We start from the raw sequence: 18,900 nt of genomic DNA on the forward strand, positions 1-18,900 counted from the left end.
AATACTTTACTTCAGTATTCACAGTGGGAAGTGATCTGGGTGGTTGTACTGCAGGTTTGCGGCAGACTGAAAAGATTGAGCATGTGGATATTAAGAAAGAGGATGTGTTGGAAATTTTGAATAGCATCAAGATAGATAAGTCATCGGGACCGGATGGGATGTACCCCAGGTTACTGTGGGAGGTGAGAGAAGAGATTGCAGAGTCTCTGGCGATGATCTTTGCATCGTCGATGGAGATGGGAGAGGTTCCAGAGGATTGCGGATGTGGTTCCTATTTTCAAGAAAGGGAACAGGGATAGCCCAGGAAATTACTGACCGGTGAGTCTAACCTCAGTGGTTGATAAGCTGATGGAGAGGATCCTGAGGGACGGGATTTACGAACATTTACAGAAGTTTAGTATGATCAAAAGTAGTCAGCACGGCTTTGTTAAGGGCAGATCGTGCCTTACGAGCCTGGTTGAGTTCTTTGAAAATGTGACTAAACACATTGACAAAGGAAAAGCAATGGATGTGGTTTATATGGACTTCAGCAAGGCGTTTGATAAGGTCCCCCATGCAAGACTTCTTGAGAAAGTGAGAGGGCATGGGATCCAAGGGGCTGTTCCTTGTGGATCCAGAACTGGCTTGCCTGCAGAAGGCAGAGAGTGGTTGTGGATGGGTCTTTTTCTGCATGGAGGTCAGTCACCAGTGAAGTGCCCCAGGGATCTGTTCTAAGACCCTTGCTGTTTGTCATTTTCATAAATGACCTGGATGAGGAAGTGGAGGGATGGGTTTGCTGATGACACGAAGGTTGGTGGTGTTGTGGATAGTGTGGAGCGATGTCAGAAATTGCAGCGAGACATAGATAGGATGCAAGGCTGGGAGGAGAAGTGGCAGATGGACTTCAACCCGGATAAATGTGTAGTGGTCCATTTTGGCAGGTCAAATGGGATGAAGGAGTATAATATCAAGGGTAGGACTCTTAGCAGTGTGGAAGATCAGAAGGACCTTGGGGTCCAGGTCCATCGGACTCTTAAATTGGCCTCGCAGGTCGAGGATGTGGTCAAGAAGGCGTATGGTGTACTGGCCTTCATTAATTGAGGGATTGAGTTTAGGAGTCAGGAGGTAATGCTGCAACTTTATAAGACCCTTGTCAGACTCCACTTGGAATACTGTGCTCAGTTCTGGTTGCCTCACCACAGGAAGGACGTGGAAGCTATTGAAATGGTGCAGAGGAGATTTACATGGATGTTGCCTGGATTGGGAGGCATGCCTTATGAAGCTAGGTTGAGGGAGCTCGGTCTTTTCTCCTTGGAGAGACGAAGGTTGAGAGGCCACCTGATAGAGGTTTATAAGATGTTGAGAGGAATAGATAGGGTGGATTCTCAGAGGCTTTTTCCCAGGGCTGAAATGGTCGCTACAAGAGGACACAGATTTAAGGTGCTGGGAAGCAAGTACAGAGGAGATGTCAGGGGGAAGTTTTTCACTCAGAGGGTGGTGGGTGAGTGGAATCGGCTGCCATCGGTGGTGGTGGAGGCGAACTTGCTGGGGTCTTTTAAGAGACTTCTGGATGAGTACATGGAATTTAATGGGATTGAGGGTTATAGGTAAGCCTAGCAGGTAGGGATATCATCAGCACAACTTGTGGGCCGAAGGGCCTGTTTGTGCTGTTGTTTTTCTACGTTTCTAATAATCTGACCCCCCCCTTCCTCCCATATCCCTTGATTCCTTTAGCCCCTAGAACTACAACTAATTTCTTCTTGAAGGCAGACAATATTTTGGCCTCAACTACATTTCACACATTCACAAAATCACAGAATCCTGCAGTGCGGAAGAGGCTCTTCGGCCCATCGAATCAGCACCGACGCATGAAATGCCTTGACCTGCCCACCTAATCCCACTTGCCAGCACTTGGCCCATAGCCTTGAATGTTTTGGCGCGCCAAGTATTCATCCAGGTACGTTTTAAAGGATGTGAGGCATCCCGCCTCCCCCACCCTCCCAGGCAGCGTATTCCAGACCGTCACCACTCCCTGGGTAAAAAAACTTTTCCTCAAATCCCCCTAACCCTCCCACCCCTCACTTTTAACCTGTGTCCCCTCGTAACTGACCCTTCACCTAAGGGGAACAGCCGCTCCCTATCCACTCTGTCCATGCCCCTCATAATCTTGAGCACCTCAATCAAGGTCACCCCTCAGTCTTCTCTTCTCCAGAGAAAACCACCCAAGCCTACGCAACCTCTCTTCATAAGAGAGTTTTAAGGCAAGGGTAAATAAATTTTTGAACAGGAAAGGAATTAAGGGTTATGGTGAGCAAGCGGGTAAGGGGAGATGAATCCACAAAAGTAAAAAGATCAGCCATGATCTTACTGAATGGCGAAGCAGGCTCGAGGAGCCAGATGGCCTACTCCTGCTCCTAGTTCTTATGTTCTTATAACTTAAATGTTCCATCCCAGGCAGCATCCTGGTGAATTTCCTCTGCACTCCCTGCAATGCGTTCACGTCTTTCCTATAATGAGGCAACCAGAACTGCGCACAGTATTCCAGCTGTAGCCTCAACAAAGTTCTATACAACTCCATCACGACTTCCCTGCTTTTATAATCTATACCCCAATTGATAAAGGCAAGTGCCCCATGTGCCTCTTTCACCACCTTACTAATATGCTTTTCCATCTTCAGAGATCTATGGACAAACACTCCAAGGTCCCTTTGTTCCACAGAACTTCCTAGTGTCCTACCATTCACTGAATACTTTCTTGCCAAATTAGTCCTTGCAAAGTGCATCACCTCACACTTCTCAGGGTTAAATTCCATCTGCCACTTATCGGCCCATTAGACCATCTTGTCTATATCCTCCTGTAACCCAAGACACTCAACCTCACTGTTAGCCACCCAGCCAATCTTTGTGTCATCGGCACTAACTGTTCCAGTTAGTTTACTACCACTGACCTCATGATTTATTGTTCGTCTCAACATCACAGAGGGTAGCTAGTGTTTAGACTTACAAGGATGTTGCCTGGATTGGGTGGCATGCCTTATGAGGACAGGTTGAGAGAGCTCGGTCTTTTCTCTTGGAGAGACTAAGGATGAGAGGGGACCTGATAGAGGTTTATAAGATGTTGAGAGGTATACATCGGAGGGATTCTCAGAGGCTTTTTCCCAGGGCTGAAATGGTCGCTACAAGAGGACACAGGTTTAAGGTGCTGGGGAGTAGGTATAGTGGAGATGTCAGGGGTAAGTTTTTCACTCAGAGGGTGGTGGGTGAGTGGAATCGGCTGCCGTCCGCAGTGGTAGAGGCAAATTCGATAGGGTCTTTTAAGAGACTTCTGGATGAGTACCTGGGATTTAATAGGATTGAGGGTTACAGGTAAGTCTCGTAGGTAGGGATATCATCAGCGCAACTTATGGGCTGAAGGGTCTGTTTGTGCTGTAGTTTTTCTATGTTCTAACCCCACTATGTAAAAAGGGAGGTAGAGAGAAAATAAGGAATTATAGGCCAGTGAGCCTAATGTTGATGGTGGAGAAATTTTTCAAATCCACGTCAAAGATTTTATAGCAAAATATTTTGGAAAGAGTATTGGACAGTCAGCATGGATTTGTGAAAGGGAAATCATGCTTGACAAATCTACTGGAATTGTTCGAGAATGTTATGTTACAGTTGTATGTTTCATTGGTGACGCCACACTTGGAGTATTGTGTACAGTTCTGGTCACCCTGTTATAGGAAAAACATTGATAAAGTGGAAAGAGTGCAGAGAAGATCTACCAGGATGTTGCCAAGATTAGTGGGCCTGAGTTATAGGGAGCAGCATAGAATAAGCTGCCAGAGAAAGTGGTTGAGGCTAGTTCAATAGCCACATTTAAAAAGCATTTGGATTAGTACATGGATGGGAAAGGATTTGAGGGATATGGGCCAAACGCAGGCAATTGGGACCAGCTGGGAGGGTGCCATGGTCAGCATGGATCAGTGGGCCGAAGGGTCTGTTTCCATGCATCATTGCTCTATGACTATGTAACTATGTAGATCTGATGAGTGGGAGACAGTGAATGAGGTTTGTTTGGACTTTCAGAAGGCTTTCGACAAAGTCCCAATAAGAGTACTGCTACCTCACAGCGCCAGGGACCTGGGTTCAATTCCGGCCTGGGGGCGACTCACTGCATGGAATTTACATGTTCTTCAAGTGTTTGTGTGGGTTTCCTCTGGGTGCCCCGGTTCCTCCCACAGTCTGAAATGCGTGCTGGTTAGGGTGTGTTGGCCATTCTAAATTCTCCCTCAGCGTACCCGAAGAAGTGCCAGAATGTGGAGTCTAGGAGATTGTCACTGTAACTTCATTGTAGTGTTAATATAAGTTTAAAAAATTTATAGTTTATTGCAATGAAGTTATTGTGAAATTCCCCTCGTCACCACAGTCTGGCACCTGTTCGGTACACTGAGGGAAAATTTAACATGGTCAATGCACCTAACCAGCATGTCTTTCAGACTATGGTAGCAGCCGGAGAAAACCCACACAAACACAGGGAGAACATGCAAACTTCACACAGAAAGTGACCCAAGCCAGGAATTGAACCCAGGTCTCTGGTGTTTGAAGCAGCAGTGTTCACCACTGTGTAGCCCCTTTAAACTTTGAATTTCAAACTTTTTTTGAACTTTTACACTTTAAACTTTGAAACAGCTTCTGACCTGGGAGATGCGAGGAGGATTTCTGGTGCTCGGTACCAGCGGGTAGCCACGTACTCTGTTAATGCTGCATTCCCCTGCTCCTCTTGGATCTGATTAATGCAGCGAGCCAGGCCAAAGTCACAGAGTTTGACAAAACAGTCTGCATCCAAGAGGATGTTGGAAGGCTGGAGAATGAAAACAAAGCTAGAGTAAGGATGTCAGAAAAGGGTTCAGTGTGACAGCCTCAATAATCTGTACATGGAAATAAATATACACTGTCAGTATTCCTTTGAATTTAGAAAATTAATGGCTGATCTGATTGCGCTGTTTAAGATAACTAAAGAATTTGATTGGGTCAATATAAACAATTCCCTCTGGGAAGAAGGGTCCAGAAGAAGCTTGTTCAGATGTGATGTCAGGAAGCAAAGAGGAGTACTAATCCAGAACACTTCACTCCAGCTGATCAGGCTGCGGGGCAAACAATGAATATTTCAAAGCTGAGAATGATAGACTACCACCAGGCAAGGAAATTAAGGATTATAAAGCTAAGATACAGATCAGTTACGGTGTGACTGGATGCTGAAGCAGGCTCAAAAGACTAAAAGGCTGCAGCTCTATAGGGCACTGGTGAGGCTGCAGCTGGAGTACTGTGTGCAGTTTTGGTCGCCACACTTACACAAGGATATTTTGGCCCTGGAGGGAGTGCAGAGGAGGTTTACTAGGCTGATTCCGGAGTTGAGGGGATTGAGCTATGAGGAGAGGCTGAATAAACTAGGCTTGTACTCGTTAGAGTTTAGAAGAATGAGGGGAGATCTCATTGAGACGTATAAGATGTTGAATGGGATGGATAGGATAGAGGTGGAGAGGCTCTTCCCACTCAGAAAGGACAGTAGGACTAGAGGGCACAGCCTCAGGATAAAGGGGGGGGCGGTTTAGAACGGAGTTGAGGAGGAACTTCTTCACTCAAAGGGTGGTGAATCTCTGGAATTCTCTGCCCGTTGAAGTGGTGGAGGCTGCCTCGCTAAATATTTTTAAGACGCGGGTTGATGGGTTTTTGATAAGAGAGGGGATTAAGGGTTATGGGGAGAGGGCGGGAATGTGGAACTGAGCCACAACAGATCAGCCATGATCTTATTGAATGGCGGGGCAGGCTCGAGGGGCTAGATGGCCTACTCCTGCTCCTATTTCTTATGTTCTTATGTTCTAAATAACCTCTATTTTAAAATGATTGAGTTACAGGACATGGGAGTGCTGGCAAGGCCTGCATTTATTACCTATTCCTTCTTTAGTATAACCAAGTGATTGTTAGTCCATTCAATTAAGAGTTAACATGGTTGTGGATCTGAAATCACATGTAGACCAGATCAACAAGGAGGATCATGGAGGATGCCAGTGAACCAGATGGGTTTGTGTGATAAAAGTGAAGTCAAGCTTATTTATTAGTCACAAGTAAGGCTTACATTAACACTGTAATGAAGTTACTGTGAAATTTCCCTAGTCACCACACTCTTGTTCAGGTCAATGTACCTAACCAGTACATCTTTCAGATTGTGGGAGGAAACCAGAGCACCCAGAGAAAACCCACGCAGACACAGGGAGACTGTGCAAACTCCACACAGACAGTGACCCAAGATGGGAATTGAACCTGAGCCCCTGATGCTGCAAGGCAACAGTGCTAACCACTGTGCCACCGTGCCGCTGGGAATTGAACCCGGGTCCCTAGCGTTGTGTGGCAGCAGTGTTAACCACTGTGCCATTGCGGGTCCCTGGCGCTGTGAGGCAGCAGTACTAACCACTGTGCCACTGGGAATCAAATCCTGATTCCTAGCGCTGTGAGGCAGCAATGCTAACCTCTGTGCCACCATGCCACTGGAAATCAAATCCAGATTCCTGGCGCTGTGAGTCTGCAGTGCAACCTCTGTGCCATTGTGGATCCCTGGTGCTATGAGACAGAAGTGCTAACCTCTGTGCCATCGTGGGTCCCTAGCACTGTGAGGCAGCAGTGCTAACCTCTGTGCCATCGTGGGTCCCTAGCACTGTGAGGCAGCAGTGCTAACCTCTGTGCCATCATGGGTCCCTAGCACTGTGAGGCAGCAGTGCTAACCTCTGTGCTATCGTGGGTCCCTAGCACTGTGAGGCAGCAGTGCTAACCTCTGTGCCATCGTGGGTCCCTAGCACTGTGAGGCAGCAGTGCTAACCATTGTGCCATTGTGGGTCCCTGGCGCTGTGAGGCAGCAGTGCTAACCTCTGTGCCATCGTGGGTCCCTAGCACTGTGAGGCAGCAGTGCTAACCATTGTGCCATCGTGGGTCCCTAGCACTGTGAGGCAGCAGTGCTAACCATTGTGCCATTGTGGGTCCCTGGCACTGTGAGGCAGCAGTGCTAACCTCTGTGCCATCCCCTGGTGCTGTGAGGCAGCAGTGCTAACCTCTGTGCCATTGTGGGTCCCTGGCGCTGTGAGGCAGCAGTGCTAACCTCTGTGCCATCATGCCACCCCTGATAATTTGGTAGTTTCAGCTTCACCTTGATTGAGGTTAGCTTCAACTCCAGCTTTTCTTTGGTTAAGTGAATTTAAACTCCTGCAGCCGTCATGCTGGGATTTGAACTCATGTCTCTGAATCATTATACTCAGTTTTTGTATTACTGATCCAATATCACAAATGCTAAGCTATTTCTCTCAGTCCCACTATTCAATTGGTACTCTGTCACAATGATAGTGAGGTGGAAAAGCTTTGAGGGGCTGAATGGAGGGTTCCTGTTTATCTAAACACCAATTCAGCAGGCCGATACCACAGCATATTTCCACTCTCCTGCAGTTCTTGGGTTTCTCTTGGATGAAGCAAAGCATCCAGGGGTAGAGACGGCTGGAGCGTCAGGTGCACGAGCTTGCACTGTGAAGCTCCCACTGTTCACATGGCTGGAACACAAGTTCAACATCCATGCTGGCCATAGGTTAATGCGCAGGGTCACACTGAGAATACAGACTCATAGAATCATACAATTCTGACCAGGAGGAGGCCATTCAGCCCATCTAGTCCTCATTGACAACAATCCCACCCAGGCCCTATCCTTGTAACCAAGTATTTACTCCACTCATCTCCCTAACCTGTCCATCTTGGGACGCTAATGGGCAATTTATCTTGGCCAATCCACCTAACCCGCACATCTTTGGAGTGTGGGAGGAAACCGGAGCACCCGGAGGAAACCCATGCAGACACTCGGAGAACGTGCAGACTCCACACAGACAGTGACCCGAGGCTGGAATTGAACGCGGGTTTCTGGCATTGTGAGGCAGCAGTGTTAACCACGCTGCCACTATGCTGCTCAATGTTCTTTAGGGAAGGAAATCTGCCTTACCTGATCTGGCCTACATGTGACACTAGAGCCATGGCAATGTGTTTGACTCTTAACTGCCCTTGGGCAACAAGGGATGGGGAATAACTGCTGGTTAGCCAGCGACGCCCATGTCCCACGATTGAAGAGGGGAAGGTGATGTGGAGAGGCCCATTGCTAGTATTGCACACAGTGACAGAAGAGGGAATGACGCTGTCTGCTGGGAGTTATACACTCCTACCTTTTGATCCCGATGGATAACATTACCCGAATGGATAAATTTGGTGGCTTTCAAAAGCTGGTAGAGGATGTAACGGATGTGAATGTCCTTCAGTAGGTTCCCCTTCTTTATCACTGCGTGCAAATCAGTCTCTGCAAAACGCCACATAGAGAGAGTCACCAAGCACTCGGATACAAACCCTCCACCCAGTGTGTAAAATCCCTAACCTGAGACACACACACCCCCAACACAGACACACCCCCCAAACCAACCCCCCAACACACACACCCCACCAACCCCCCACACACACACCCCCCAACCCGCCCCCCCCCCACACACACACACACACACATCCCCCAACCCGCCCCCCCCCCCACACACACACACACACACACATCCCCCAACCCGCCCCCCCCCCCACACACACACACACACACACACACATCCCCCAACCCGCCCCCCCCACACACACACACACATCCCCCAACCCGCCCCCCCCCCCCACACACACACACACATCCCCCAACCCGCCCCCCCCACACACACACACACATCCCCCAACCCGCCCCCCCCACACACACACACACATCCCCCAACCAGCCCCCCCACACACACACACATCCCCCAACCCGCCCCCCCCACACACACATCCCCCAACCCGCCCCCCCCCACACACACACACACATCCCCCAACCCGCCCCCCCACACACACACACATCCCCCAACCCGCCCCCCCCACACACACACACACACATCCCCCAACCCGCCCCCCCCCCACACACACACACACACACATCCCCCAACCCGCCCCCACACACACACATCCCCCAACCCGCCCCCACACACACTTCCCCCCACCCCACGCACACTTCCCCCCACCCCACGCACACTTCCCCCCACCCCACGCACACTTCCCCCCACCCCACGCACTCACACACAGACACACTCACACACTTACTTCCCCCCACCCCACACACACACACACTCCCCCCCGCACCCACACACACTGCCCATCCCCTCCAATCCGATCTGTTATCACCCACTCCACAAAATCTGGGCTCCAATTCCACATTTTCCCACTTCCAGATCCTTGCTCAAATCCTACGTTTTCTGAGATCCTGACCCAATTCCTTCTTTTATTATTCCTGATCTTTGTTGAATCTCAAATTTTCCCAGTCCCATATCCTGGTTCCAATCCCCACTCTTTCCCAGTCTCTGATCCTGATTCCAAATGCTCCCATTCTTGGTTATCTCTGACCCACTTTTCAACACAGTCTCTGGTACTGTCTCTTACCCATGTACTCAAAGACCAAGTAAATATCCTTGTCATTTGCTGCTCGGATCACATTGAGCAGTTTGATGACATTAGGATGGTGTCCAAATTCCTAGGAGGTAAAAGCAGAGTTTAGTACAGAGCAGGCACTGAGAGATTGCACATCCCAAACAGAAACTCAGCAAAGACCCTATAAGAACATGGTTTGCTCAGAGGAAGGGCCCCACGCCCAGATTCTAGACGGATGAGGGAACTGAAGAAAAGCACGTCGAAATTAGAATTAAACAAAGAATCAACTGAAAAAAACAAATGGTGAAAGCAGATTCAAAGGGTGGGAGTTGTAGCATAGAAACATAGAACAGTACAGCACAGCACAGGCCCTTCGGCCCTCAATATTCTGCCGAGCTATGTCCAAACCCAAGATCAAGCTATCCCACTCCCTATCATTCTGGTGAGCTCCATCTGCCTATCCAATAACCACCTGAAAGTTCCGAAAGTGTCCGACTCCACTATCACAGCAGGCAGTGTATTCCACACCCCAACCACTGTGTGAGTAAAGAATCTACCTCGGACATCCCTCCTATATCTCCCACCATGAACCTTATAGTTACCTCCCCTAGTAACAGGTACATCCACCCGAGCAAATTAATTTAATGGGATTGGGAGTTACAGATAGTTCTATGGCCTGGTAGGTATGGATATGATCGGCACAACTTGTGGGCCAAAGGGCCTGTTTGTGGTGTAGTGTTCTATGTTCTATCTCTCTGTTCCTCCACATTCCTCAGAACCCTGCCGTTGACCCTGTAATCTGCATTCATGTTTGTCCTACCAAAATGAATCACCTCACACTTATCAGGGTTAAACTCCAACTCCCACTTTTCGGCCCAGCTCTGCATCCTATCAATGTCTCTTTGCAGCCTGCAAGAGCCCTCCAGCTCATCCACTACTCCACCAATCTTGGTGTCATCAGCAGGTGATGCAATCCTTATCCAAACCCTGAAACCCTGGGACATGTTGGGGGGAGGGGCAGGGCGATTTGGATCTGGTTAGGGACCAATAAAATGTTGTTAAAAGTGGATGAAGGTTGAGATTCACGATGCATGAACATGGTATAAAGCCACAAGATGCCATGGGGACAAAGAAAATATAAACTTTACAAGTTCAGGAAGATGAACAACCAACTCAAAAACAGCTTCTTCCCTGCTGCTGTCAGGCTTTTGAATGGACTTACCTTGCATTAAGTTTATCATTCTCTACACCCGAGCTATCACTGTAACACTACATTCTGCACTCTCTCTTTTCCTTCTTTTCTTCCTTTGTCTGTATAGTGCGCAAGAAATAATATTTTTCATTGTATGTTAATATGTGTGACAATAATAAATCAAATTATCATTATAGGAAGGATGTGATTGCATTGGAGTTGGTGCAGAGTAGATTCATCAGGATCTTGCCCGGGATGGAACATTTAAGTTATGAAACATAGAAACATAGAAGATCGGAGCAGGAGGAGGCCATTCAGCCCTTCGAGCCTGCTCCACCATTCATTATGATCATAGCTGATCATCCAATTCAATAGCCTAATCCTGCTTTCTCCCCATAACCTTTGATCCCATTCACCCCAAGTGCTATATCCAGCTGCCCCTTGAGTACATTCAATGTTTTGGCATCAACTACTTCCTGTGGGAATGAATTCCACAGGCTCACCACTCTCTGGGTGAAGAAATGTCTCCTCACCTCTGTCCTAAATGGTTTACCCTGAATCCTCAGACCGTGACCCCTGGTTCTGGACTCCCCCACCATCGGGAATCTCCTCCCTGCATCTACCCTGTCTAATCCTGTTAGAATTTTATAAGTCTCTATGAGATGCCCCCTCGTTCGTCTGAACTCCAGTTAAAACAATCCTAACCTAGTCAATCTCTCCTCATACATCAGTCCCACCATCCCCGGAATCAGCCTGGTAAACCTTCACTGCACTCCCTCGAGAGCAAGAACATCCTTCCTCAGAAAAGGAGACCAAAACTGCACACAATACTCTAGGTGTGGCCTCACCAAGGCCCGGTATAATTGTAACAACACATCCCTGCTCCTGTACTCAAAACCTCTCGTAATGAAGGCCAACATACCACTTGCCTCTTTACCGCCTGCTGTACCTGCACGCTTACCTTCAGTGACTGGTGCACAAGGACACCCAGGTCCCTCTGCACACTCCCCTCTCCCATTACAGCCATTCAGGTAGTAATCTGCCTTCTTGTTTCTGCTTCCAAAGTGAATAATCTCACATTTATCCAAATTATACTGCATCTGCCATTGATTAGCCCACACACCCAACCTGCCCAGATCATTCTGAAGGATCTCTGTATCCTCGTCACAGTTCACTCTCCCACCCAGTTTGGTATCATCCGCAAACTTTGAGATGTTACATTTTGATTCCTCATCCAAGTCATTAATATATATTGTGAATAGCTGGGGTCCCAGCACCGGTCCCTGTGGTACCCCGCTAGTTACTGCTGGCCAATTTGGAAAGCACCCATTAATTCTTTGTTTCCTCTCTGCCAATCAGTTTTCTATCCATCTCAATACACTTCCTCCAATCCCATGTGCTTTAATCTTGCACGATAATCTCTTGTGCAGGACTTTGTCAAACACTTTCTGCAAGAGCAAATAGGCCACATCGACTGGCTCCCTCTTGTCAACTCAACTAGTTACATCTTCAACGAATTCCAACAGATTTATCAAGCGTGATTTCCCCTTCATCAATCCATGCTGACTCTGTCTGATCCTGTCACTGCTTTCTAAATGCTCTGCTATAAAGTTCTATGAAGAGAGGTTGTATAGTTTTGGGTTATTTTCGTTGGATCAGGGAAGACTGAGGGGCGGCCTGAACGACATGTACAAGATTACGAGAGACATGGACAAAGTGGATAAGGAGCAGCTGTTTCCCGTTCGTTGAAGGGTCAGTCACGAGGGGACACAGGCTCAAGGTGAGGGGCAGGAGGTTGGGAGAGGTGCGAAGAAAAACTTTTACTCCGAGTGATGACGGTCTGGAATGCGCTGCCTGGGAGGCTGGTGGAGGTGAGTTGCCTCACATCCTTTAACAAGTATCTGGATGAGCAAAATATTCAGGGCTATGGGCCAAATGCTGGCAAATGGGATTAGGTGGCAGTTCAGGTGTTTCTCGCATATTGATGCAGACTCAATGGGCCAAAGGGCCTCTTCTGCACTGAATGATTCTATAATCCCCCATGGACAGAATTCTTCAGAATTAGTTAGCACAAAAACAACACCTTTTAACACTCCTGGACAGGGATCCAGACAGCAGTTTCCAGAAAAGGATAGATCCTCAAAACAGCAAAACTTCAGAGAGGTAAACTCTCTGAGGATGAGAAAGGGGACCTAGAGGATGAGAAAGGGGACCTAGTGGTAGGGGATGGGGATATGGCTAAGGTCTTGAATAACGTTTTTGTTTCTGTCTTCACGGAGGAGGACGTGAATAATTTGCCGGGTGTTAGCGATGGAAAGGTGGTAGGACTGGAGGGTCTTAATGACATTACTGTTACTAGAGAGGTGGTGCTCGACAGACTGGAGGGGCTGATTGTGGACAAGTCCCCAGGACCGGATGGAATGCATCCGAGGGTTCTGAAAGAAATGGCGGAGGTGATAGTGGATGCCTTGATGGTTATTTTCCAGACGTCGCTATATTCCGGGGAAGTGCCGGAAGATTGGAAAACGGCTAATGTTACGCCGTTGTTTAAGAAGGGTGCCAGGCAAAAGGCGGGGAATTATAGGCCGGTTAGTTTAACGTCTGTTGTAGGTAAAATGTTAGAATCCGTCATTAAGGAGGAAATTGCGAGGCATCTTGAAGGGAATTGCTTGATAGAGCAGACGCAACACGGTTTCATTAAAGGGAAGTCGTGTCTGACAAATTTACTGGAGTTCTATGAGGATGTGTCTAGGGCAGTGGATAGAGGAGAGCCGGTGGATGTGGTCTTTCTAGATTTTCAGAAGGCGTTTGACAAGGTACCTCACAAGAGGTTATTGCAGAAGGTCAGGGGACATGGAGTTGGGGGTAGGGTGTTAGCGTGGATAGAGGATTGGTTGTCAAATAGGAGGCAGAGAGTGGGGGTCAATGGGTGCTATTCGGATTGGCGGTTGGTGACTAGTGGGGTGCCCCAGGGGTCGGTGCTGGGGCCTCAGCTATTTACCATTTATATAGATGATCTGGAGGAGGTAACCAAGTGTAGGGTGTCGAAATTTGCTGATGACACCAAGATTGGGGGAAAGGCAAATTGTGTGGAGGGTGTGGAGAGTCTGCAGAAGGATCTAGATAGGCTGGGCGAATGGGCCAGGAAATGGCAAATGGAATTTAATGTTGGCAAGTGTGAGGTGGTCCACTTTGGTAGGAAGAATGGTAGGAAGGACTATTACTTACGTGGCGAAAAACTGCAGCAGGCGACGGTGCAGAGGGACCTCGGGGTCCTTGTGCATGAGTCGCAAAAACCCAGCTTGCAGGTGCAGCAGGTGGTCAGGAAGGCGAATGGGATGCTGGCCTTCATAGCGAGGGGGATTGAATATAAAAGTAGGGAGGTCTTGCTGCAGCTGTATAGGGCATTGGTGAGGCCGCAGCTGGAGTACTGTGTGCAGTTTTGGGCGCCGCACCTGCGCAAGGATATTTTGGCCTTGGAGGGAGTGCAGAGGAGGTTTACTAGACTGATACCGGAGTTGAGGGGGTTGAGCTACGAGGAGAGGCTGAATAAACTAGGCTTGTACTCGTTAGAGTTTAGAAGAATGAGGGGAGATCTCATTGAGACGTATAAGATGATGAATGGGATGGATAGGATAGAGGTGGAGAGACTCTTCCCGCTCAAAAAAGACAGTAGGACTAGGGGGCACAGCCTCAAGATAAAGGGGAGACGGTTTAGAACGGAGTTGAGGAGGAACTTCTTCACTCAAAGGGTGGTGAATCTCTGGAATTCTCTGCCCGTTGAAGTGGTGGAGGCTGCCTCGCTAAATATTTTTAAGAAGCGGGTTGATGGGTTCTTGATAAGAGAGGGGATTAAGGGTTATGGGGAGAGGGCGGGAAAGTGGAACTGAGCCACGACAGATCAGCCATGATCTTATTGAATGGCGGGGCAGGCTCGAAGGGCTAGATGGCCTACTCCTGCTCCTATTTCTTATGTAAACTCTGTGTTCAGCAGCTCCAGACTTCAGAGAGAGGAAAAGAGAGACATTGCTCTCTCTCAACTCAAAAGCAGCACCTGAGCTTGAATATTCTGTGTAAGACTAACTTCACCTTGTCACATGATCATACCTGTAAATAATCCCAATCAAACCCCACTCTGCAAAATCCACGTGGAACACCAAGAACAGCAGAATAGTTTTCGTTCAGATTAAAACCAGCATTCCAGCAATTGGAATTAATTGTGCTGCTGCAGTAACAATGCAGGGTGCCGTCTGTAGACAGAATGGCTCTAATAAAACGGAAGGGCCTGTTAGAAACATCCCGCACAGAAACATGACTAAAATACATTTCTTAAAGGTACAGTATCATCACAACACATATTCAATTCCCTGGAGAAATAACCAACAGGATCTGTCTTAGTTTGTCCATGTCATTCTCCTGCAGGAACACTATTCCTACACCCACATCACTGATGTCAAGAGTTCGTTTAAATAGTCCAGCAAAATCTGCAACAAACAAACCAGTTAATTTATTAATATGGTCTTCACCCTTTCCAAGGCAGTCTGAGAAGATTCATACCAAGTAAACCTCACACTTTCCATCAGCAAAATATTCCGAGGAGCAGTTACCACAATAAAATTCAGGATAAATTTCCTGTAGAATCCAGCCACTCGCAAAAACCATCAGAGCAATGATTTTATGACACAGGCAGTCCATGCAGGGAATGCCATGTAATTCCAGGAAGTGCAACACCGAAAAATGGAGACCAATTGTTGGGGCTTCAGCAAAAGGTGGTAGGTGGAGAAGGGGCTTCAACGAGGGTGGACGGAGACGAGGGTGGACGGAGACGAGGGTGGACGGAGATGAGGGTAAGCGGGTGGTGAAAAGACGTTTCAATCCATTGAAAGTGATTCTGTCAATCCAAAATTTTCCCTTCTCCCTCCCCCTCCACCCCGCCCCCTCCCCCCCTCCGCCCTGCTCTCTCCCCTCCCCTCCCCCCCTCCGCCCTGCTCTCTCCCCTGCCCTCCCCCCTCCGCCCTGCTCTCTCCCCTCCCCCCCGCCCTGCTCTCTCCCCTCCCCCCCTCCCCCCACTCTCTCCCCTCCCCTCCCCCGCTCTCTCCCCTCCCCTCCCCCGCTCTCTCCCCTCCCCCCCCGCCCTGCTCTCTCCCCTCCCCCCTCCGCCCTGCTCTCTCCCCTCCCCCCCCCGCCCTGCTCTCTCCCCTCCCCCCCTCCCCGCCCTGCTCTCTCCCCTCCCCCCCTCCGCCCTGCTCTCTCCCCTCCCCCCCTCCGCCCTGCTCTCTCCCCTCCCCCCCTCCGCCCTGCTCTCTCCCCTCCCCTCCCCCCCTCCGCCCTGCTCTCTCCCCTGCCCTCCCCCCCTCCGCCCTGCTCTCTCCCCTGCCCTCCCCCCTCCGCCTTGCTCTCTCCCCTCCCCCCGCTCTCTCCCCTCCCCCCCGCCCTGCTCTCTCCCCTCCCCCCTCCGCCCTGCTCTCTCCCCTCCCCCCCCTCCGCCCTGCTCTCTCCCCTCCCCTCCCCCCCTCCCCCCCGCTCTCTCCCCTGCCCTCCCCCCCTCCGCCTTGCTCTCTCCCCTCCCCCCCGCCCTGCTCTCTCCCCTCCCCCCCTCCGCCCTGCTCTCTCCCCTCCCCCCCTCCGCCCTGCTCTCTCCCTTCCCCCCCTCCGCCCTGCTCTCTCCCCTGCCCTCCCCCCCTCCGCCCTGCTCTCTCCCCTGCCCTCCCCCCCTCCGCCCTGCTCTCTCCCCTGCCCTCCCCCCCTCCGCCTTGCTCTCTCCCCTCCCCCCGCTCTCTCCCCTCCCCCCCCCGCCCTGCTCTCTCCCCTCCCCCCCTCCGCCCTGCTCTCTCCCCTGCCCTCCCCCCTCCGCCCTGCTCTCTCCCCTGCCCTCCCCCCCTCCGCCCTGCTCTCTCCCCTGCCCTCCCCCCCTCCGCCCTGCTCTCTCCCCTGCCCTCCCCCCCTCCGCCCTGCTCTCTCCCTGCCCTCCCCCCTCCGCCCTGCTCTCTCCCCTCCCCTCCCCCCCTCCGCCCTGCTCTCTCCCCTGCCCTCCCCCCCTCCGCCCTGCTCTCTCCCCTCCCCCCCTCCGCCCTGCTCTCTCCCCTCCCCCCTCCGCCCTGCTCTCTCCCCTCCCCTTCCCCCCTCCGCCCTGCTCTCTCCCCTCCCCTCCCCCCTCCGCCCTGCTCTCTCCCCTCCCCTCCCCCCCTCCGTCCTGCTCTCTCCCCTCCCCTCCCCCCTCCGCCCTGCTCTCTCCCCTCCCCTCCCCCCTCCGCCCTGCTCTCTCCCCTCCCCTCCCCCCTCCGCCCTGCTCTCTCCCCTGCCCTCCCCCCCTCCACCCTGCTCTCTCCCCTCCCCTCCCCCCTCCGGCCTGCTCTCTCCCCTCCCCTCCCCCCTCCGCCCTGCTCTCTCCCCTGCCCTCCCCCCCTCCGCCCTGCTCTCTCCCCTCCCCTCCCCCCTCCGCCCTGCTCTCTCCCCTGCCCTCCCCCCTCCGCCCTGCTCTCCCCTCCCCTCCCCCCCCTCCGCCCTGCTCTCTCCCCTCCCTCCCCCCCTCCGCCCTGCTCTCTTCTGCCTAAGGACCCTCCGCCCCTCCCCCTCCACCCCCTCACCCTCCATCCAGTTATCCATTACTGCATTTGAAGCCATATGAAAAAAATACACAGGACTCACCTGAAGGAACAAAATTTCTCGAAAAGTCCTCTGAAAAAGAGAAATAAAAGTGAGAACAAGAGTAGGGGATAGATAGCAGCCAGACTCCAAACTCCAGGGCATGGCTAATGCCCCAATATCCCTATTCCCCCTGCAATACCTGTGCATCTGTTCGATTTCTGAATGCATCAAATATTTTCTTCACAGCCACCACTTCTCCAGTCTGTCGATCGATTGCTTTCCAAACAATTCCATAAGCCTGAAAATGACATTTGAAGATTGTTAGATTAGGATAATTTTATCATTTAGATTTGGTGTCCATTATCTCCGCTGTGGCCATCTCTAACTACACCTCTCCCACAATGGAGCAGAGCCTGCTCAAAGTGATTACTGGGCAAAGGCACAGGTCAACAGCGACGTGTGAAATGATACATTTTCTTGGAAATAGATGGCAATATAAACTAAATATATAGTTTTAAAAGGGCTGCAGGAGCAGAGATGACTGGGGATATAAAGGTTTATAGCAGACAGTCCAGTTTTCGGGTGCTCTGTTCTCTGGTGCCCCATTTGAACTGGATGCCTTATTGTCAGGTACATTTATTTCAAGTGAGAGTCTGTAGATTAGAATCATAGAAAAACTACAGCACAAACAGGCCCTTCAGCCCACAAGTTGTGCCGATCTTATCCCTACCTACTAGGCTTACCTATAACCCCCAATCCTATTAAGTCCCACGTACTCATCCAGAAGTCTTTTAAAAGACCCCAGCGAGTTCGCCTCTACCACCACTGACGGCAGCCGATTCCACTCACTCACCACCCTCTGAGAGGAAAAACTTACCCCTGACATCTCCTCTGTACCTACTCCCCAGCACCTTAAACCTGTGTCCTCTCGTAGCGACCATTTCAGCCCTGGGAAAAACCTCCGAGAATCCACCCTATCTATACTTTTCATCATCTTATAAACCTCTATTAGGTCCCCTCTCATCCTTCGTCTCTCTAAGGAGAAAAGGCTGAGCTCCTGCAACCTTTCCTCATAAGGCATGCCACCCAATCCAGGTAACATCCTTGTAAATCTCCTCTGCACCCCTCTCAATAGCTTCCACATCCTTCCTGTAGTGAGGCGACCAGAACTGCGCACAGTACTCCAAGTGGGTTCTGACTGGGGTCTTATAAAGTTGCAGCATTACCTCCCAACTCCTAAACTCAATCCCTCGATTAATGAAGGCTAGTACACCATACGCCTTCTTAACCACATACTACACCTGCGAAGCCAATTTGAGAGTCCTATGAACACGGACCCCAAGAACCTTCTGCTCTTCCACACAGCTAAGAGTCTTACCCTTGATATTGTACTCCTTCATCCCATTTGACCTGCCAAAATGAACCACTACACATTTATCCGGGTTGAAGTCCATCTGCCACTTCTCCACCCAGCCTTGCATCCTATCTATTGTCACGCTGCAACTTCTGACATCCCTCCAGACCATCCACAACACCACCAACCTTTGTATCATCGGCAAACTTACCAACCCATCCCTCCACTTCCTCATCCAGGTCATTTATGAAAATGACAAACAGCAAGGGTCCTAGAACAGATCCCTGGGGCACTCC

General features: G+C 50.4%; 1 protein-coding gene across 1 annotated transcript in view; it reads right to left on the minus strand.

Moving 5' to 3' along the window:
- Positions 1-17,548, minus strand: part of mapk15 (mitogen-activated protein kinase 15) — a gene marked incomplete at its 5' end in the record, with an annotated part of 107,369 nt that extends 89,821 nt beyond the window's left edge. Inside the window, 5 exons of the mRNA XM_080184094.1 lie at positions 4,658-4,821; positions 8,210-8,340; positions 9,483-9,573; positions 17,311-17,340; positions 17,450-17,548. Of these exons, the coding sequence (XP_080040220.1) occupies positions 4,658-4,821; positions 8,210-8,340; positions 9,483-9,573; positions 17,311-17,340; positions 17,450-17,548 (515 nt within the window). The remainder of the gene's footprint in view (positions 1-4,657; positions 4,822-8,209; positions 8,341-9,482; positions 9,574-17,310; positions 17,341-17,449) is intronic.
- Positions 17,549-18,900: the final 1,352 nt, after the last annotated feature.

This window comes from Carcharhinus amblyrhynchos, unplaced genomic scaffold (genome assembly GCF_965287045.1).
Source record: "Carcharhinus amblyrhynchos unplaced genomic scaffold, sCarAmb.v2.hapA scaffold_561, whole genome shotgun sequence".
Lineage (NCBI taxonomy): Eukaryota > Metazoa > Chordata > Chondrichthyes > Carcharhiniformes > Carcharhinidae > Carcharhinus > Carcharhinus amblyrhynchos.